The sequence below is a fragment of the Bidens hawaiensis genome, unplaced genomic scaffold (assembly GCF_021521415.1).
Source record: "Bidens hawaiensis isolate Kalapana, Puna unplaced genomic scaffold, B.hawaiensis_p1.1 tig00000142_1, whole genome shotgun sequence".
NCBI classification, from domain to species: domain Eukaryota; kingdom Viridiplantae; phylum Streptophyta; class Magnoliopsida; order Asterales; family Asteraceae; genus Bidens; species Bidens hawaiensis.
This window is the reverse complement of record NW_027491019.1, coordinates 1974302-1997577: the sequence shown is the minus strand read 5'-3', so window position 1 is coordinate 1997577 and position 23276 is coordinate 1974302. Positions and strand designations below refer to the sequence as shown.

The 23276-nt window shown below is 37.4% G+C and overlaps 1 protein-coding gene across 1 annotated transcript; it reads right to left on the bottom strand.

Moving 5' to 3' along the window:
• Nucleotides 1-10551: 10551 nt before the first annotated feature.
• Nucleotides 10552-22677, bottom strand: LOC143574971 (ATP-dependent DNA helicase Q-like 4A). The gene is made up of 26 exons (XM_077059482.1): nt 22672-22677; nt 22454-22521; nt 22157-22336; nt 21713-21770; nt 20999-21406; nt 20421-20586; nt 20201-20324; nt 18901-19294; nt 17800-17931; nt 17612-17698; nt 17406-17533; nt 17106-17226; nt 16862-17013; nt 16332-16467; nt 15519-15642; nt 14839-14909; nt 14682-14750; nt 13888-14013; nt 13645-13803; nt 12785-12865; nt 12546-12707; nt 12409-12464; nt 11842-11980; nt 11635-11732; nt 11284-11361; nt 10552-11150 (listed from the first exon to the last, which is right to left on the bottom strand). Exons 1-26 carry the CDS (start codon nt 22675-22677, stop codon nt 10757-10759), a joined length of 3717 nt encoding a protein of 1238 aa, XP_076915597.1. The 3' UTR covers nt 10552-10756.
• Between the last annotated feature and the right edge of the window lie 599 nt (nt 22678-23276).

The window sequence follows — 23276 nt, the reverse complement described above, 5'->3', positions numbered from 1 at the left end:
AAGCATCACATCGGATTAATGAGTCGAAAGGTCGGAAAATGGTTTCTGATGGGAACAGTGGTCGAAGATCATCGATTTCGGGATCAGTAAACTTACAGATCTCAAAGGATGGGTTAGTGAGAAGGTTTTGGGATTGCAGTTCTGATAACTCGGATTGATCGGAGTGATCGGAAGAAGAAGCGGTAGACATGCTTCTAGAGTAAATACTATTCAAAGAAAACGAAAAGGGAAGAAAAGAGGATACCTGAAGAGACTACTGAGATATGTGGTTATAAAGTGTATAACAATAACATATATAGGCGGCCGAAAATAATAAGGGTTAGGGATAACTATTGCATCTGTCACAGGTCTAATCAAATTATCTTTTGCAGGGGATTCAAAATTCAAAATGACAGTTGTAATACATAAACACCCGCCATTTTGGGGATAATTGTTAGGGCATAGAATTTATGCTGAGAATACTCTATCCTTAAGTGACTTGTGGATCAATTATCCTTGAGATATGTTCTAGGTTGCAAAGAATAAAGGATCCCCGGTATTATTTGTTTACTAACGATTGTGTTTGAATGGTGTTGTGATAAATATGTATAACGGCTCAATGACCAAGTCTACCTGATATCTCGCTATCATACTCCTTCCACACATGATCAAAGAGATGGGAACGGCTAGTGGGAAGAGTGGCGCAATAATAGGACACTTTGTTATTTGTTATTTTTGTATATATTAAGAGATATGATCAACTAGGTCACACACTTGTTTTACTTCGTACATACCAGATACATTGTGAACTCTCTCTAGCAGTACACACACACATAGTTGTAATACTGATCATATTCTACAAACCAAGTATCCTCATTTTTTATATTAATAAAGTGGTGATAGACAATTGCCATCACCCGGGATTTTTGTGTCGACAATCCGAACAAGATCAAGGATTTTTCCTCGTAACAAATCTTTGTGTTTGTGTTTGCAACTGCTTCATAATCGTTATAATCAACTTAGCACTAAGCCTCACCTTACAAATTTAGTTACTTGATCCTTAAACGATTTTTGACCAAAAAGATAGTATGTTATATTTTGATTTGTATTATATGAATAAAGGTATAAATAATTATTATAATGGAAAAAAGTATATTTGAAAATCCCAACAGACATACCCAATAGAGGTTTCCACCCGGAACCGGACCCCGACCCTACCCGCAAGACCCTACCCGGTTTTGACTATTTTTTACCATCCCCGGTTCTGATTCCTAAGAATATCCGATTTGTGCACCTCTAATACCCAATACCCGCAGGTGTGCCCGATAGCTGACGAGCAACTACCCTAAAAATACATGACGCCTAACGAGCAATGGGCCAGGCATGGGACTTGGTTTTACAAACGGACATGGGATTAGGACTACCAATTCCCGGCCTATTGCCTTCCCTGTTAACTGGCCTATACACCAACAATCGTATACCATCACGTTTGCTACCCGTATACCATCATCAAATACACCTGTATACTATCAAGCTACATCATATCTATAGAAAGAAGGGGTCGCATTTTTTCTTATGTCCCCTCCCTTTGTATTGTGATTTCTTAATATTCGCAGTAGAGGTGGACAACAAAACCGGTTCCTGGAACCGGTTCGGTGGAACCGAACCGGAACCGAACCGGTTCCTACCCGTTTTTCGTAGGAACCGGTTCGGTTCCGTTTCAACCCGACGATCCGGGACCGGTTTGACATTTTTGGAGGTGGACCGGGTAGGAACCGGAACCGAACCGGAACCGGTTCTGGAACCGGTTCGACCGGAACCGGTTCGGAACCGGTTCTAGCCGTTGGAGTAGTTCTAGCCGTTGGGAAACGGTTTTATGGCCGTTTTTTGACCGTTGGGGTCAAAAATGGCCGTTTTTTGGCTCCCCAAACACCCCACTACTAGTATAAATAGGTATTTGGTGTAATGGGTTCATCACAACACTCAAAACGCAAACCCGAACGCAAAAAAATACAAAAAAACGCTATTACAACGTTCTGAGTTCTCTAATCTCTTGTTTTCTCTTCTTATATATTCATATTTGTTGTTATGGCTGCCTCACAATCATCGGTTGGTCAAGGTTCCACCGCCGGACCAAGTTTCATTCGTATTGTACCTCATAATCGTAATCAAGAGATTTGGTGCAATTGGGATTTGGTTGAATTGAGTGACCATTCATTGAAGGCTCGGTGCAAGTTTTGTGGGATTTATTTAAACCCACTTTCGAATTCAAATTTGAAGAAACACATCGAAAGACCGTATTGCAGGGCGTTGAAACAGAACGTCGAGTCGCAACAAACGCAAATGGATAGTGAAGGCGGAATATTTACATACCAAATTGATCGAGTTCAAGATCGTATGGCGAAGTTTGTGATTCAAGAAGCTTTGCCGTTTAGCCACTTCGACAACCCTCGCTTAACCGCCATGATTCGAGATACGCTTCAACCACAATACACTCACGTAAGTCGTTATACTCTTAAACGTTATTGTTTAAAATTGTGGAAGAAGGCCAAAGAGGTACTAATTGCATATTTTGAAAATATAAATACGGGAATAAACTTAACTAGTGATGTTTGGTCGGCTCCACATGGTCTACCCGAATCTTATCTTTGTGTCACCGCTCATTGGGTAGACCCGTCATCGTGGGAAATGATGAAACGCACCATTGCTTTCGAACTCTTTGAGTATCCACATACGGGAGATAATTTGTTTGAAATTTTAGATTATGTTATAAAAACTTATAAACTAGAAAATAAAATATTTTCAATTGCATTTGATAACGCGTCGAATAATACATCGGCGGTTGATAAATTAAAATTAAAATATACGCCGATTTGCAATGGTGTATTTTTTCACTCAAGGTGTGTTGCACATATCATTAATTTAATCGTGCAAGACGGACTTGCTTCGGATGAGGTTACATCGGTTATAAACGATTTTAGAGTAATGCTACATGAAGTTTTTAAGAAAAGTAAAAAAAGAAATGGATTATAGAAAATTTTGTAAAGATACGGGAAGAAAAGCTTTGGGAGCTAATTGGGATGTACCTCATCGATGGAATTCCACTTGCATAATGTTTCAAAGTGCTTTGAAACAAAGAGAAACTTTACAAATGTTTCATTCTAGTCTTGCCGAGAATGATTTGGCAATCCCCTTTTCAAATGAGAAATGGGAAATTATCAATGACTTATCGACTTTTCTTGAAGTTTTTAAAACATCAACTACGAAACTATCGGGAACGTATTATCCGACAAGTCCCTTGGTTCTTTCGGAGTTATTTTTAATCGTTAACAATCTTAAAGAATTTGAAAATAAAAGTCCAATGTTTTCAAACATCATATTACCAATGAAGTTTAAATTAAAAAAATACTTTCTTGAATTGCCACCGATTTTTACTTGCGCCGCCGCTTTAAACCCAATGTTAAATGTTACGGGGGTTGAATGTGTGATAGACGAAATTTTTTCAGCCTTAGATATGCATGAAGTTGACCCAAACTTTTCAACAGAGGCACAAAATGATTTTAACTTGAATTTTAAATTTATGTATGACTTTTATATAAATAAATATGGGTCAAACATACACATGCCTACGCCGGGGGGGTCTTCATCAAGTTCAAGTGCTACTAGAGTACGAGACCCCATGATTAGCCTTATGAACACCGTTCGCAACGTAACGGCTAAAAAACAAAGGGGTAACACCCCTTCAAGCGAACTAGGAAGGTATAGTGCATATGATTTCTATACCGGTTTATCCGAAGAGGAATATGGCACTTTTGATGTTTTGGCTTGGTGGAAGGTAAAGGAAACCGAGTTTCCGATTCTTGCCACCATGGCCCGTGATTTACTAACCGTGTAGGTTCCCGGACGGATCTTACACGGGATATCGCTATCTACGCAGGTGCGGAATCCCTGCGTAGGTAGTTACGAGCGTAGAATACGTAAAACACGAACACACGATACAAACGAAACCACGTTATATTATAACTCGAACCACGTCTATTACAGACACTTGACACGTGAAATGATCACAACTATCATGAACTCTAAAACGAACTCTCAAAAACCGAACCTTAAACAGTAACCCGTAGGTTACTTAAATACACGACAACTTCGCCTCAGGCGAAGTTGTCAATAACTTCGCTCGTTGAACAAGTTCGCCTAGGCGAACTTGTCAACAACTTCGCTTGTTCAACAAGTTCGCCTAAGCGAACTTGTTGACAACTTCGCTTACATACATAAAGATAAACTTAAACACAATTACATTACAGACTCGATTACAAACGCTAGACTATGAACTACTGACATCTATGTACCAACAGACTCCCCCTTGGCAGTAGCTTCATATCTTGATCTTCATAGCTTGTGTCTTGTAATCTCTCGTCTTCTCTCTGCATCCCCTCAAGCATGCACTCCCTGTCTAACACATACAGAGACCAGCTTCTGGTACTTCTTAGCTTCCTCTTTCCAAGCAGGAATGTAGAAAATCTTCTTAGCATGTAGTACCTGCAAGTCAGCTTGAGACAGATTGACTAAGTGCATAGGATCATACACCCTCATAATCTCTTGCTCATCTTCATCCTCCATGACTGCTTCAGCAGTCTCACAGTCCACGTACCACCATTTCAAATCTTTTAAGACATTCTTGGGCATCACCTTCATCGGCACTTCTTTTAAATTACGGACTGGTTTATACTTCATAACCATCCATGGTTTGCCGTCTGCCCTCATCCCTCTATCTTTATCTTCCACTAACTTCCCTTTCTGAGGCTTCAGAAGTTCAAACTTTTTATCTTTGATGGCCTCCTTCCAAACAATTTTCCCAATCATCCTCGCCATATTATCATTACTTCTGTTTATCAGCCCCAGTCTCGCTAAGTCTTTCACCTCACACTCCGGTAAGGTATTCAGGGATCTTAACATCCTCTTGAAGTACTGAATGCCGTCGTAAAGTTTGATCACAAATAATCTCAACTCTTCATCGTACAACCAGCATATGATTCCTTTCTTCGACTCTGCATATCCCTTTATATTGTACGACTTTTTGAACATCATCGGTACTGCTGGCTTCTTCGTCTTTACAAACCACTGAGCGCAGCCTTCCTTCCAGTTAGGCTGATCTTCCCACTCAGTGTTGTCAACCTCAGCAGCTTCACATATAGTCGACTGTTCAACCACAGGGATCTCATGCTCGACATTTTCTTCAACAATCTCTCCTTCCTCTATCACATTCTCAACCACAATTTCTGCACCAATCTTTTCAATCTCACTGATTGGCAGAACATCTTCATCAAATAACACATCGTCGCTGAACATGTCATCATCAAGTTCCTTCAGCGCATCGATCATATCATCAACAACTTCAACATCATCACCAGATGCAGACTCCCCCTCAGCTGTGGAAGCCCCAAGAGCTATAGAAGTTCTTGGCAACTCACCACCTGCACCTTCCGGTGCATTGGGATCATCGTCTTGATCGTTTCGGCGCTTGGTCCTCAACTCATCTCCTCTACAGCTCATCTCCCCCTGAGATGCCAAGAACACCTTCAAGGCATCTATTATTTTCCCGTGCTCAGCCAGGAGGGATGCCTGCAGTTGATTTGCTTCCACTAGGCGTTGAATGGTCTTGGACTGCTCAGCTACAATCCACTCTAGTGAAGCTATACGTTCCGAGTCTGAGGTGGGCATGTCCGCAGGTGGTACCGTACCCGATACTCCTGCAGTAGTGGTGACCGTAGACTCAACAAATCGTGCTACTACCACCGATGGAGTAAGCGTTGGAGGTGGTAGAGACACAATTGCTGGAGCCGACGTCTGGACGGCCGTGACCGATGGAATGTCAGCCGACGATGTAGCCACTACGGGAACAACCGTAGCGCTTGTACTCGATACCTGCACAGAGGTAGGAACAAGGGACATACCAGACAAGGCAGGTGGAGCAAAACGTGCAAACCTTGAAGTCTCTCCGGCTCCTACACCCATACCTGTCGTTTCCCTACGTGAACGCTTTCTTACCAGCTGCACAGCTTCTTCTTCATCATCGTCCTCGTCGTCGTTGTCAACAATTCTCTTCTGCTTACCCACCGTTCTCTCATGCCTCACCATCATCCGTCTGGCCTCTTCCATCACATCATCAAAATCAGCTTGTGGACCCGAGACTTGAATATTCTCATGTGGATCAACTCGGTCCATATCAAACAACCCTTGCCCGCCGAACATGGCGTCAAGATCAATCTCAGAAGCTGGCACAGCAGCAGATACAGCAGGCGCAGCTGATACAGCCTGGGGTGCTGCCGCCTGTTGTGGTCTTGGGTCTCTGAACTCGTCCCCCGCCGCAGGCACATACTCCGGGTTTATAAGATACCCAAAAAGCGGAGTATGCCTGGGACGCAGCTCAGGCTTGCTTCGTGAGCTAGAAGTGCGACACTGTGCAAAGATACGTTTTGTCACACTTTCAACGTATCGTATAGGGCGTCGTTGAGGCAGCGTCGGAGCCACATGATTGAAAATCATCTGTAGAAATCGAGGATACATTGTAAACCGCTCACGCGCCACAGCCCTCCTTTGCCTGTCGATCTCGTAAAAGATCATTTGGCTGAACGAATATCTTTTATTATAAGTCAATGCAGTCATAGCAGACTGCATTGTCGCACCCATTCCATCAGTGCCTGCCTGCCTTCCGTCCTGACATACATACGATCATGACGTGCATAAGGAAGCGCCACTGATCTAAGAGGAACCCCTTCCTCCGTTGAGTGTCTCCTAAGAGACCCGAATATCCCATCCTGAGGAACGCCCCATCACGGAATGGCGCAACAAACTCCGTTGGGTCATCCCTCGTTTCTTCACCAAACTGCAACGCCACCCGTATATGTTCAGAAGAAAACTGAACGACTTGACCGTTAACGGTGGCTCGCATAACCAGGGGCTCAACCCGGCAATCATACTCTACCGTCTGCCAAAAGTCTTCAATATTCGGCAGCGAAATAGGCAGGGTAGTTGTTATTGCATGATAAATCCTTGAGCGCAGGAGAAAAGTAATTATCTCCCTGTAGTCTTCCACGCCCTTTGCATCTGGGTCAAGTGTTATGAACTGGTTATGAGCTGGGAAGAATTGTCTTTGATCATCACCGTCATCACCTGCACCTCCAACAGCAGCCATATCTGCACTAAACGAACCAATTTAGATAAGCGTTAAAGTGTTAGACAAGTTCGCTTGATTCAACAGGAGCGAAGTTGTGTTCAAACCTGTATAGGCGAAGTTAAAAGGTGAAGCGAAGTTGGTAACAACTTCGCTTCATCTATAAGTTCGTCTAATTTATTTTAAAAAAGATGGTCTGGGCGAAGTTAGTGGTAACTTCGCCTCTTCACAACATCGCCCCAGGCGAAGATAAGGGTTAGGCGAAATTAAGCCCTAGGCGAAGTTGCGGATAACTTCGCCTCAGGCGAAATTAAGCCCCAGGCCAAGTTGCGGATAACTTCGTCTAAACCCTAACTTCGCCTGAACTGAATCGGCGACTGTTAGGATTCCAATCATCCGGAAATCCGATGTTTCGGTAAAAATTGACGATGAATAACTGAATAACACTTGGTATTTAAGGTTATGAGGACGTAAAGTTTGTCCATGAACACGTAACATGAGGTTTGAAAATCGGTTTCAAAAACCCGATGGTTCGAGGTTAAAAACCGGGTCGAAACGACCCTTGATTTGCGTGAACGAACTAGTAATACATGATAAAATAACACCTCGGACCTTTGATCGGAATGAAAATCGAAGTAAAATAACACGAGATCGATCGAAAGAACAAGTTCGCCGGATTTTCTGGTGTGTTACAAGTTCGCTGTAAATAATGAATAAATTTACTGTTTGAAACCTTTTATAGGGTCAGAGTTGGTCAGGCGAAGTTACGGATAACTTCGCCTAGGCGAAGTTATCCACAAGTTCGCCTGATTCAACTACTTCGCCTATATTTTCAAAACCAACCCTTGTAATTTTGAACAATTTGAATTAACTCTTTAAAATTTTCTTTTAAGAATTAAACGTCGTGATCAATTCTAAGTAACCAGTTAAAATCAAAACAACTACAAAACTAAGAAAAACTTATAAAAATTTAACGAATAAGGGATCAAATTTCAGTCTCGATAGGGACTGCTACGTTTTAGAAAAGATCCGAACAGGAATCATACTAGCTACGTGACTGTCACATAGATTCGTGTTTAGCTGTATTATGACATATAGAGACAGGTTGTAGGCAGGTAAATATACTTAAGATGGTTTTCATCGTTTCTGTGATACGAGTTAGGTTCAATTAATCCTTAAAATTTAAGTGGGTAACAACTCAGAAATATTGATGCCTCCTATCTATCCTCAAAGCGTATTTGGCTTTCCCCAAGTCACCCCGAATTGACTTCGACCCATAGTGTCTGATTAACTTGTAAGTATTCTTTGTCTGCTTCCCGTACTCATTCTTCCATGATTGAGAAGTCTCGATATCTTGAACTCTCGAATGTTACAATAACTTCATAAGTACTAATAATTTTTTTTTTTTTTTTAACGTACTTATAGACTTCAGAGTAATAAGCAACTGCAAGTCCCGAATCTGGATCACTGCAGTGTCTTGAAACGCCTTCTTCACGTGAATCAGAACACTTACGGGCTCGTGTATGACTGGGTAATCACTTTTCTGCCTATCATTCGGAAAGATATACATGAAGACACGCAAAACTCTTAAGGAGTTTCCACATAAAATCAAGTAAACTTTAATTTGTATCACATCTACTTTTACGCACCATAAAAAGTTACCATGACATACAATGATTGTCCTAAAGCCTTTTAAGCCTAATAACTTCACTAGTTAAGCACACAAAGTTAGTATATATATCATTTTCCAAGGTTGGATCAATTTTCTGTTAAACATAGCAAAGAACTTCTTACGAAGTATTAGACTTGAAAAGTAATTTCATTTCCCGGACGGATCTTACACGGGATCTTACACGGGATATCGCTATCTACGCAGGTGCGGAATCCCTGCGTAGGTAGTTACGAGCGTAGAATACGTAAAACACGAACACACGATACAAACGAAACCACGTTATATTATAACTCGAACCACGTCTATTACAGACACTTGACACGTGAAATGATCACAACTATCACGAACTCTAAAACGAACTCTCAAAAACCGAACCTTAAACAGTAACCCGTAGGTTACTTAAATACACGACAACTTCGCCTCAGGCGAAGTTGTCAATAACTTCGCTCGTTGAACAAGTTCGCCTAGGCGAACTTGCCAACAACTTCGCTTGTTCAACAAGTTCGCCTAAGCGAACTTGTTGACAACTTCGCTTACATACATAAAGATAAACTTAAACACAATTACATTACAGACTCGATTACAAACGCTAGACTATGAACTACTGACATCTATGTACCAACAAACCGCCCAAGCTTCTACGGTAGCTTCGGAATCTGCTTTTTCTCTTAGTGGCAAGGTAATATCGGTGAGAAGAACTAGACTGAATTCGGAGTCGGTGGAGATGTGCATTTGCTTGAAGGATCACTTGGACTCAATCGATCGTGTTCAACACGTAACCACTCTGGAAGACGAAACACCACTTGATGTTCGAGTGCACGACGAACAAGAAAGCGTTTCTACAAGTAATTCTGATAAATAAGTCGCCACTCAATAATTACGACGAACAAGAAGGCTTTTCTAGAAATAATATGTCACAACTTTATATTTATAAGTTTAATGTTTTGTTAGTTTGTTTTTAAATATTTTAAAACATGTAACCTTTTTTTTTGAACTTCTTAAAGTAAATAAAATGAATTTTATGTTAATTGTTTTTTTTATTTAACATGTTATACAAATACGAATCGTATAACACCGCTCTTGATTATAATTCAGCATTTGACTTGCGTAAGCCAAAAGACTATAATACATAGCAAACTCAACAAATGTAACACGATACAGATTTAAGTTCACCATTACACGATACACGATACAGACTAATCAATTCAAACACGCTGACACTCATAGCATTAAGTTCAATATGTTGTTTACCATTGCTCTGTGGGTGAACAACAAAAGTAGCATGAGCCTCTTCAGAAATCAGAAGAACACAAATCATCACCTACACAAGCAGCGGAAACGAAAAACGAAAAAAAAATAATATTTTACACTGTAACCGGTTGGAACCGGTTACAGTGTAAGAACCGGTTTAGGAACCGGTCAGAACCGGTTCCACCGGTTCCGGGTCCGAGGGTTGGGGAACCGGTTCGGTTCCCTAACCGGTTCGACCATGGAACCGGTTTAAACAGTGATGTTGACTAATGGAACCGGTTCTGAACCGGTTCCGGTTCCTTTGACCAACCCGATTTGATCACCTATAATACTCGGGTCTCATTTTCAATCTTCATCATAAAGTGTCATGATGGTTTTCCTCAACTAAAAAACGGTAATCATTCACTTGATTACCACTCAATTTACAACATAAATAAATATAACTTCGTATCACCCAATCTGAACCGACCCAACCCGACCCAACTCGACCCACTATAAAGAGAAAATACATTTCTAAATAGAACGCCTTGATCAACTGTACAAAACCCCTAACCAAACCCAACAAAACTTTTCTTACAACTTGAAAGCTGCAGATTCACATACCCTTCTATCTATCGCAATTCGGTCAACGTTTGACCCGAAACTAAATAACATCAGCACACCAACATTTCACATTTTCACCAAGAAGGCAATACTCTTCCCCCAGCATTTTGCTCACCCTTTTGACTTGACCCCACATTATCAAAAGAATCACAAAACTCAAGAACCTCATCAGGTATATCATCATCATCATCAAAAATGTCAATCGGGTCAACGCTCAGTTTGGGTTTCACCAACACCCGCTTCTTTGACCGTGCAGTACTCACAACAAAATCATCGTCGTCGTCGTCGTCTTCTCTTGAAGCATCATAAGTATTTATAACCGTGTTTCTTTTTCTCTTAACAGAACCGGAACTAGTGGCACTGCTGCATGTGCCACCTGTCAACGAATGCCCGGTCCCACCATAGTGTTCTTTTATGGTAGCCTCAATGGTTTCCAAAACTTTATCACCATACTTCATTACTTTCGCCCTGTGTTAAGTTTGTGATTAGGATTTGCATTTTTTGGTTAACTTTATAATAGCTTTGTTTTAAATATGATTACTAAGACAATAATAATAATAGTAGTAACAACTGAATAATCTAGATCTTTGAAGAAACTTACTTGCCAATGCCGTTGACTTCTAGAAGCTCTTCTTTCGTTCTGGGGATCCTTTTGCAGATATTGTGCAGTGTTGTGTCCCTAAATCAAGAGCATTTGACTATAAGGATAGTTTCTTAGTAATCAAAGTTACTTTACTGGTACTAAATCACGATCCAGTTACGTTATAATCTAACAGTTGCTTTTTTTGAAAACATTTTAAAGTTCTAATCACTTCATGTGTACAAGCAAAGGGTGTTAAATTATTTGATTTTGAATTACCTAATTTATGTTTGGTTCAGGTTTCGGTTTCGGATGAAAAAACCTTCAAACCGAACCTATGTAGGATTAGTCGAGTATGGAATGTTAACTTACGCAAATATGTGGTACGCGCAGACCCCATTGTTTTCTGCTATCTTAACAAGATTTGTTCGCATAACTCGCAAAGCTGGAAATAACTTGGCTGCAAGATCCTGTGAAAGATGAAGCAGATAAAGTAGTTAGACTGCATTTTTATTTTAAGAAATATACAGATAGATAATTAACTAAAAAAGGGAAACTTTGGCACCAAAATTAACCTACCGAGTCTACTGTTGGTTGAGGTTGAGCAGAAGGAGGAGTATCTACTTGTATAGGAGTTTTCTTTGATAATGTAAGCGGGCCTTTTGATGGGGCTGCATCATTTGTATGAGTCTTGGATGCTTTAACAGCAGAAGGGACTCTACAAGTTAACAGAACCACAAACATGAGAATGGTTTTCTTGTTATAAGTTATAACACTATTAGAGGTTGCATTTTTAACCCATGAATCTCTAACGGGTTAAATGATAAAAATAAAATGGCTCAAAAATCACTCAAGGTGAGGTATTAAGGGGTGTCGGTTGCACGTTGGCGGGCTGAATTGTTCAACCCCAACACAATTCATGTTTTAATCTGTGTCAAAAGCACCCACTTGAGCTCGCACTCACTTAAAACCATGTAACTCGAACACGACCTGTGTAACCCATTCATCTAAATGGGTCGAACGGGTTGATGGATGATAACCAAGTTGTAAGCGTGTTAATCGAGTTGGTAGGCTTTTAAACAAAAACTACTAGAACAAAAAACATGTTTAAAAACAATGTCATGAGTGTGAATGAAAGAAATGAACCTTAAAGTTATGGTCTGCCGACCCGCAAGTAAATTATCAGCATTTCTTTCATTTACCTACAGAAAACACGGAACAAATTACATCTGAACTGAACCATATTAAAACAATTGATTATGATTTTAATAAACAAACCTTACTTTCAAAACCGATGATGTGGATCCATAAAGATCACTTTTCTTTACATCCTCTACAAGGATCTCTTCAATAACAAGATGACGAAGAACACGTGATGCTTCCCCTTTAGCTATATGTTTCCCAGCACTGTGTAAGCTTAATAAATTGTGTTTGTTTCTTTTAACCTGCATTTTCATATGTATTTAGTTGACAAGATGATTTAAGCACATGAAATTGAAGTATAATAACAAGTGAGGATTACAATTTGGCTCATGGAGCCTCTGTAGACATCCAAAATGTGAGATGATGAGAATTGCTGTTTGACTGATTTCACTAATTCAACCTGCATATGAATAGGTTGATTAAAGTTATTTAAAACTCAACGCATCAAGCAGTAGCTTCAAAGAAAAAAGGTCAAATGGGTCAAAAGTAGCCAAAGTGTACTTTGATGCATAAAACCTTCCACATCCTTCTATTTAAAAAAAATTATTTTTGAAACAATAAAGAATTTTTCATGCTAACTACTTACAAAAATTGAGAAGAAAATGTCTTTGGATTCACCCAATTACCCAACCCGCATGAACAGATGTAAATAAGCCAAGCCGCTCGTAAGCTACTCAAAATCGGCTTGCTAAACGCACAGTTTGAGCCAAGCTTAAACGAGCCCCAAGCTTGAGCCTAAAAATAAGCTTGTTTAATGAACGAGCACAAGCTCGAGCTACACTTATTGAGCTCTGAATGGCTAGTGATTCCATTATTTATATGATATATTAAATACTAATGTAACTAAAGTATATGATAAAAATAACTATATAATATATATTATGCTACATATAAAACTAATAACTAATACACATACATATGATACTATCGTAAATGTACACAAATTAATTAATAAATAACAAATATGTCGAGCGAGAGCCAAGCTTCAGCTTGAAGTACTACTCACGAGTCAAGCTCGGGCTTTAGAAATAGAGCTCGAAACGAGCAAGGCTCGAGCTCTAGTAAGTTAAATGAGAGCTCGGGGCTCGGCTCGGCTTGTTTACACCCCTACCCGAATGGCCCACCAAGCTTCTAATGTTGCATAATAAAGTTAAAGATAAAACAACATATGATCCTAACCAATTGTTTTGCTATCAGAGTAACATCCTTATCCACAAGAGTCCGAGCGTTCATACAATTGTCACATGTTTTTTTACAGTTGAAGGAATCGAACTTTTCCCCAAAATGAACAAGTTGTAAAAAGCGTCTGCAGTCAACATCATTTTCACAGTAACTGACCTGTAAGAAAAGTATTAATTGTCCATACGCAAATAATACAAATACCATTTATTAATATATGTTACAATGACAATAACTTAGTACCATTCTTAAAAGGTTTTCAGAATTTGTTTCCACCCTTCCTGAATTTGAAGAACCCCTACGAGGTTGACCATATGTAAAGGAGCTTTGTTCTCCAACTCCATTACTAAGCATATACTTGACCCGAATCTTCAATACAAAAAAAAATACCCCCGTCATTAATAGTACATATAAAAACTTATATGTACTATCACTATATAATATATGTATTATAAACAAACTGAACGTTCAGTGAACTAGTTGTGAACTGTTTGGCGAAAAGTATGTCTATGTTCATTTAGTTAATAAACAACTGAGCATGAACACATTGTCTTGTTCATTCATTTAAACTCATTTATGCTTGTTTGTTTACGTTCATTTAATTTACGCTTGTTTAAATTCGTTAATATATTAATTTAAATTTCTTGGCCCATTACAGCTTAATATAGTTTTAAAACTTTTTAGCCCCAACGCATTGTTGTTCACATTTACTTTTAGTTGCTTTTAACTCACTTATGTTCATTTATCTATGTTCACTTATGTTTGTTCACAGTTAACAAAGAAACATAAATGAACACAAACATGTTCATTTCTTCACAGACGAACACGAACACAAAACCCTGTTCAATTGCATATTCGTCATTCGTGTTTGATCGTCCGTCTGTTCAAGTTAAATAAAGGAACACGAGCATGATCCATTCGTGTTCGTCTGGTTCACTTATAAGCCTATTTGCATTACCAAATAACTGACAGCTGACTTTAAACTCTGGACTATACAAAAGATGAACAGGCAAATTATATTTTTAGATATAACTTACATAATCGCTATAACTGTAATACAACACACATGAAGCAATTTGACCATCTCTGCCTGCACGCCCACACTCCTACAATACAGTCAAAGAGTATATAGTTCATTGTTAAATTAACACATGACTTCAGTATATGAAAAAAATTAAAATTTATAAAGAATACTTGGTGGTAGCCCTCGATTGATTTAGGAAGAGAATGATGAATGACAAATCGAACATCCGGTTTGTTGATTCCTGAAATAATTTATGAATGGGTCGACACAGCAAATTTGTCACATTCATTTATAAATGATATAATTTTTTGAGAAAACTAGTTTCCTAGCTGACTTAACCTATTTTTACATGTACCTAGGCCTGTAAACAAACTGAACATTCACTGAACTATTCGAAAACCGTTTGGCAGGAAGTTCGTTCATGTTTGTTTATTTAATTAATGAACATACATGAACAAAATATTTTAATTCATTTTATTAAAAGAACAAACAAGATTTATGTTCGTCTACATATTAATAGAAATTTGCACATATATATACATATATGTTATGTTTTTAATTTAGATTTTAAATTAAAAGCCTTTTCGTTTGTTCAACTATGTTCGCTTGCGTTACTTTGTTTTCGTTTACATCCGTGAACTGTTCGTTTAGGTTTTTAACGAACGAACATGGACAAAAAAAATATGTTCGAGTATTCGCGTTCAGTTAAAGTTGAATACACATAAACATGCCCCCATTCATGTTCGTTTACACGCCCTACTTGTACAAAAGAATTGCCTATTTTGACTGGTTACCCAGCCCGCTCATTTTTCTATTACGCATCTAACTAGTAAATAAATCTGCATCATACCCATTCCAAATGCCACAGTAGCACATATTATATTGATCTCATCTTTACTCCACTGCTGTTGAACCCATGCACGTTCCTCAGGGTCCATAGAAGCATGGTAAAATGCTGCTTTATGTCCACACTTCTGCAAAATTGTATCTCTAAATATAAAATCTAGATTGAATCAATTCACATTTATACCCATTTTCCTTTTATTGTATCTTTTAGCTTAAACAGTTTGACCTGTTAAAAAGCATAGCCCATATCAACCCATTTATAGGTAAACCATAGTTATCAAATGCGATAAGCGCTCGAAATCGTTGAGGCTGGGTCTAGCGCCCAGGCGATAAGCGCAAAAAAAGCGCCCGATTAAAAAAAAAGCGCACATTAAAAAAACAAAAAATTTAACTTAAATAGAACATCTTATGAAGAACAAATACATTCATTCTTCAAAATAATTTATAAAAACAACCAAAAAGTTCATAGTAAATAAAGAAATCCGAAATTAGGGAAATAAGAACAAAACTAACATGTAATTTTTAATTTCTTGATGATTTTGTGTGATATAATATAACCCCTTAAATAGTGGAGTGTTAGGGGACTCCTAGAGAATAGAAACAAATAATTAAAGAGAATTTATTACGCATGGGAGGTTTGGGATCTGCTGCATGCTAGTCGCACTTAATGCGCCTGGCGCTTTAAATGCGCTTAAGCGCAAAAAGCGTGCGCTTTTAATAACTATGAGGTAAACATGTAGAGACTGCCACCTCAAATATAAACTTTATTGGCAAAATAATGTTAAATCTATGATCAAAATAATGTAAAACACGGAACCTGCAACCACTCAGCCACTTTTTCACAGTCCATCCTCGAAAGACAATAGATGATTCCACATTGATCAAAATGGAATTTCTTGATATAGCCATCAATATCCTCCAGACATTTTTTCGTTTTAGCGAAAACTAAAAACCTGCAATATCAGCATAATTAGAAAGTTAAAACGTTGTACACAAACTGGCAAAATGGATGAGTCAGGTTGGGCCCTTGGGCCGACCCACAAACACTTTTGTATTTATAAATTACTAAAGCATTAAACTAATAAATCTTACTATATATATATATTAGAAAAAAAGTATCTACAGTTCTTTTGGTAAAACACTTTAGAAGATTATTTGAACTTCAATAAATTGTGGATGACTTGTTGGACCGGCTCACGCCTTTTGGTTAAATATTTTAGTTTAACTCCTTTGAACCATTAGAGATACAACATAACCAAAATCAGCCCAATTGTAAATGGGTTGAAGTACCACCTTGACATCGATTATCGACTTAATAATAATACATTATCTAGACTTAAATCCTACCTTAGATTTGGACGGTTAAAACTCTGCCTAAAAATAATACAGTCAACCAGACCAAGAGCCTGCACAACATCTTCCTTAACACTAGCTGTAGCAGTTGCAGTTAAAGCCAAAACTGGTACTTTTGGAAACTTTTGCTTCAAAATACCAAGACCCTGTAAATAGCCAAAACTGGTATTATTGTTTAAAAACTTATAAATACTTCAAAGTTTGGTGTAAATAATATAGAGCAGCCAAATGGCGTCACCTGATAATCTGGCCTGAAATCATGTCCCCATTGGCTCACACAATGTGCTTCATCAATGACAATTCTATTTAGCAATTCTCGTGCATGCAAGTTTTCCAATTGTCGCAGCAAAAAATCACTTCTGCACTCACGTACGGATTAATTTTATAGTTAGAAACATATAAAAATCTTTAAATTATATCTATGTTTTCGCTTACAGTTGTAATATGGTATATAATTATGAATTTAGTAAAATTTGCATAGTATAACCGACTTAATGAGTGAAATTTCATTAACAATTTATTGAAAACAAGAACTCACTTTGCAATTTTCTCTGGAGTGACATATAGCAGCCTGTAATTACAGTATTCTGAAGCAAGCTCTCTTAGAATCTCTTGCTGCTCAGTCCACTCCATATTTGCACTTAAGTAAGCAGCAGGAATGTTTGCCTACATTATCTTTTGCATTTAATACCCAAGAGAGATATATTAAAAAGAAATGCTTACAGAAATAAATTAAACGCAAACCTGCAAGAGATGCATTATTTGATCTTGGATGAGTGAAACAAGTGGTGAGATTACTAATGTTATACCGGGATAGATAAGAGCAGGGAGCTGAAATAAAACCAGCATTGTTCAAATGTTCAAAACAAAGAATACAAACTCCGAAAACAAAAAGATTTAATCATTATAAGAAACTAATTAGCAAAAACTACCTGATAGGTCAAACTTTTTCCACCACCAGTTGGCATTAAAACAAAAACATCATGTCCACTCATTGTTGCATTAATGATCTCTCTTTGGTTAGGTCTGAATGAGTGATTACCAAACACCTTCTTGTTGTTAACCTGAGGTGAACCAAGTGATGATTATCAGTTTATCACCCAAAAATATAACTATATCTATATGTTTAAATAGAAGTTTGTAGGACTGTAAACAAACCGAAGCACCGAACCAAACGAGACCTTGTTTGTGTTCGTTCGTTTAGCTTTCATTGGACAAAGAAACAGTTCACAAACATATAATCGAACGAAATTTCGCGTTCATGTTTGTCAAGAAAATAATTTTGTTTGTGTGTGTTCATCAACTCTATAAATAATAAATGAACGTTAACAAACGCAAACGCATGTAAATGAAAAGGAGGAAGCATCCAGGGAGTTTAAGTGAGTTCTAGGGTTTACTATTTAAATGTTATACTAATAACTAGAAAATACAAAAATATAAAGCATAATAATTTAAATGTGAAATACTGAAATAAAAATTTAAAAATATAAAAAAAACTTATATAAAACAAAAAAACATGAATGAGCTTAAAGAACAAACACATATGAACGTAAACGAATGAAATATCGAACGTTCCCGAAAACATTTAAACAAACTAGACCTTTATTGATGTTCGTTCATTTAACACGAACGTAAACAAACTTCCTATCAAACGGTTCAGATTTGTTTAACGGGCATTACTTTTGTTTGTTAAGTCCAGTCACGCGCCTTACACATGAGAGCATTTTGATCATGTGCCTTACAAAAACAAATTTAAAAAAGTGAAACTAAAGTGAATTTTGCAAAAACTAAAATTTGTCTTTCTAAAGCAAATGACCAAAAATCCCTCATGTGCAAGACACTTGACTAGACTTTACGGAAAAAATGAACACCCATTATTGAAAAAGACGAAACGTGTAAACAAATTTGAACAAAGAACAATTTCTGTCATATCCTTAGTTTAAGGACGAAACCTGAAACTTGTTATATACCTAAAGACAAAAAGCGTAACTTGCTCTATTCTCAAATTCCAGTTCCAGTTTAGTACCACATACCTCCAACTCTTTGGTCCATGAAAAATCCCGCTTGCTCCAGTTTTTGTTATCTGAACCTTCAATGTAATTGACTTCCACATACTTTGGGATGTATGGTTCTCTCTCCACAGGAGCTGAAGATATATTAATATTAATGTTAATGTTACCAGCTGAGGAATACGATACCGATGGTGAATTCCATCTATTAGGCCCGTCTGCGTCATTATTCATGTAAAACTGATTATCAAGTCTGATGGGATCAACCCTAGAAGCGAGTGTAGGAGGACTTTCATACTGAAAAGCTCTTGTGGTGGTAGTGTGAGCAGAAGTTAAGGTTGATTTGGATCCTTTCTCTGTAACTGAACTAGATTGAAGATATTTCTCAAGCTGCTGAATTTGTTTATTCAACATTAACCTATGATTAAAGCAATCAAACAATTATCAGATAGCATGTCTTGTAATCTTGTCAACTCAGATGCACCTAATAATTTAAGCAAATACAGAGCAGAAAAGAAAAAATTGAATGCAAATATTTGGGCATCATGTTGTCATTTTATATGACTCTAATATAAAAGGGTCATTTTCCCACTGCCACTTTTTGAGTTAAATATGATTGCAAATATCATTACTGCCTTTCGTATTGAAAGGTGCACATCAGGAGCGCATAATGCGCACCTCACATGATATGGTCTGATGTGATCTTATGCGTGATGCAGTAGCTTTGCAGTTGACCAGTATTCAAATAAATTGGACTGCCAATTGCAGTGGGTTTGAGTTTTTCAATCTGATTGAACAAATTTGATCATCAACTATGCAATAAGTTTTAGCATCTGAACAATTTAGACCATTTATTGAACAAATATGACCAAAGATGATGAGAATATCTTATGTTTTTAGTTTTTAAAGTTTAACAGGTTCAAATGTTATCTATATAAAACTTTAGTATTTTTTTAATAACGAGCTCCTTGCATACATTCATGCACCGGCTTTTGGGATCAAAACGCATCGGATCGTATGGGCTTTTAAAACCAAGTTATAGGTATTAACTAAATCTTGAAATAAAACAAGTTAGAAAGTTGTAACCAATGAAAACCGACTTAATGTGACTGTCAGCCCGTTTAAGATAAAACACAACCAAATCAACCAATTCATAGGTAAACGGGTCAAAATTGCCACCTTTAACTCTATCGAAAACCTGCTGCCTATTAATTATTCATATAATGGTGCCAAAAATACCCGATTTCTCATTGATCAGGAATATAAAACTGAAAATACGACTTTATCTTCCTTTTTAAAATATAGACTAGTGAGGAAAAGATACCTATCTTGACGAAGCTTTTCTATTTGACCAGAGTCCAGGTCAGCATTGTCAAGCAAATCATTTGATATGGAAATGAGCATGTCCTTCATTATTTGCAAATGATCTGAAGCTTCAGGACAAAGTCCTAGCTGAACCAATTTCAGAAGTTATTCATAAGGTATGCCACAAAATTAACATGATACTAAATATTTAATGGCTAGAGTAAGTAGTAAGTATTGACTTGCCTTAAGACCATGAGTGCATTCCACACACAGTTCTGAAGGCAAACTTATGCCATCAGGTCTTGCATTGTTATTGTTTACAGCTGGAGTGACAGGAATTGATGAAGAATGTGGTGTGCCAGCTGATTGGTAGTGTTGGGAAACTATTTGATCCAAATCAATATTCTGAAATTTGAAGTTAATTCATGATGAAAGAAAGCTATTATTAGATACTTAGAATGTAAACAAGCCCTTAAACAGATTATGAATGGGCCAATTTGAGTTGTGTTTTATCTCAAACAGATCAAATAAAACAAATAGCTACAAAAGAACGAATCACATGGCCTAAGAGTATCCATATGTCTGTATTTAATGGATACAACCCCATGTGTCGTTCTATTCAAAGTTTAGATTATCAATGTAACAATATTGTTTTCACAAATCATAATTAACGCTTAATTATTTACAAATAAGACAAATTTGGACCAACAGACTTTTTGCAGTTCAACCCAGGCACCCAGCCCTCCATTTTCCCATCTCTACTTTCGAGTGCAAAAGTGTCCAATTCAAGAATTATTAATCTGGTAGCACAAATTACCTGGAGAATATCATCATCATCATCATCAATACCAATAGAATGAGTCTCCTCAAACCCTTTAAAGTGGCTTGCATTTGTGGTGTAACTGTGGCCTGAATTTATGGCATTGTTGCATGAGCTGTTCATATTTCTATAACCAGAACCAGTGGAACTTGATGCATAAGTGGCAGCTGGTGCAAACCGACTGGGCATAGGCCTTGGCTCACTGTGCAGAATATTGATCTCATTAGAATGTTCTGCTTGATTTTGCCAAAATGTTTTGTTATTTACAGAGGAAAACTGTTGAGTAGGTCTTCTACCATCTTTAAAAACAGCAGTACCACCATTATTGTTAGCTACTGGTCGGCTTTTACCAGGTTTGATATAGTTTCTTGAAGATAATTTGAGGTTGGAAAAAGCTTGCCAGGCCTGTCAAAAGCTTATATATTAGAACGCTCCAGCTCTACATCATAAGTTAATCTATAGATACAATGAGAACAATTTCCAACTATTAAAGAGCAGAAGATTAAATGAAACCAAATCTTAAAAAACATAGTTCTTTCTTAATGTGGCAATCAAATTTTTTTAAGAATAACATGAACAGAAATGCAACACTTAAAATATCTTTGAAGTTCAGTATGAATTACTAATCTACTGGACTTAATAGAGAAAAGAAAACATAAAGGCATCAAAGAATGAGTGCTAAAGGATGTGCGTTTTGGAAACATGTTTTACCTTGTCAGCAAGTGGACTTTGTGAGTTTGTAACATTTTGAAACTGGCAAGACAACAATCTGCAACAAAGGAAACAAAAAGTAAAACACTCCATTCTAAAATAAATGAAATGCTCAACTTTCTAAAGAGATGATGAGTCTATGCCTGTAAATAGCTCATAAAACTAACAAATATGTGAAACAGATGGATATCCAAGATATTGTACAGATTATAAAATGTAGTAAATTAAAAAATTGGGTGTGAAAAGACCAAAGTACAACCAATAGCAGGAACCATTTGAAGCCACTAGAAGTGAGCAAAAAGTGTAGATCAAAGTGCACAATACAAAATTGTTTCTGCAAATAAATTATGTATGCAGTTTGTAAAACTTAGAGTCCAGAGGTCCCAACAAAACCTAACATATGCAACAAAATTAACTTGAGTAAATAACAAAAAATAAACATACCTTAAAGATGCTGCCATTGCTCCTTCAACACAAGGTTTTTGTGTTGGCAGTGAGAAAACAAAACTGGAGTTGAAGAATTTATCTTGGTTTGAAAAATTATGATGCGTTTTGGCATGTTGAGACCAATTATCCCTCTTCAACTTGTCCACGTGTTTAGAAGCGCCACCAAAATTGTTATTGCTGAAAATTCAAGAAACAATTGAGAAGAGAAAAATAAACAGAGTTACAAATATGAAAGCAAGAAGAAATCTTGCCTCATGTGGTTTGCCTCTGTCAATTGCTAACATGTTCATCTACTGAATTTCAGTAAGTTCCACCATCTCAACAATAGACAATCTTTGATGCCAATTGCTTGCGAAGGAAGCCTATAAGTACAAGATGCATATCCCATTAAATAAAGTAAGCAGTGCGCTGGTGATGCTCTAACAAGTATTGTATTGTAATGATGTTGAAAGCAAATTAAGCCTTGCATTTAAAATCCTAGTAATTTCTATATCAAAGCCCTAATTAATCACCTCCATCAATAACTTCCAGCGGTTAAAGTAGCAAATTAGCATCTAAACCTAAACGTAACAACAACAGCTATAATAATCATTTCTACAATAATCATTCACAAAATATGACCTAATAACAGAAAGAAAATAAATAGGATTTGAGAGAAGAAATGAAACGCTGTAAGATCAAAATGGACGGCGAAGATAACGATAGTCCTGCGATTGAAATGGAAGAAGATTGGTGTTGAATGGCGGGATATTAAGCGCGATTTTTACGAATTTGTATTGTGTAAGCTTTGGTGTAGGTTTAAAATCATTTGAATTTTCAACGTTTTCTTTTTATGGATGTCTAATGTCACATTCAATAAGGGGCCTGATAATAACAAGACACCGGCTTCAAATTCATACATTCTCGGTATGACTCGTATAGCTTATACGAGTCTTTAGTTCAGTGTACCATGTCTAGGAAGACCCGTGAATGACCAGTTTTATACGAGTCGTATAGTTTATACGACTCGTACAGGCAGGGTAATTATTTGACACGATATAATATTCGGTAAATAATTTGACGCGAAAACAAGATTCCACCGTTAATTATATGACACGACATAATATTCTAACCAATC

What these genes read in the sequence shown, in the direction of transcription:
- LOC143574971 (XM_077059482.1), bottom strand. An exon ending in GTGGAACTTACTGAAATTCA is followed by an intron (nt 22,337 to 22,453) that starts GTAGATGAACAT and finishes TTGAATTTTCAG; the next exon opens with CAATAACAATTTTGGTGGCG. An exon ending in CCACATCATCGGTTTTGAAA is followed by an intron (nt 12,465 to 12,545) that starts GTAAGGTTTGTT and finishes TGTTTTCTGTAG; the next exon opens with GTAAATGAAAGAAATGCTGA.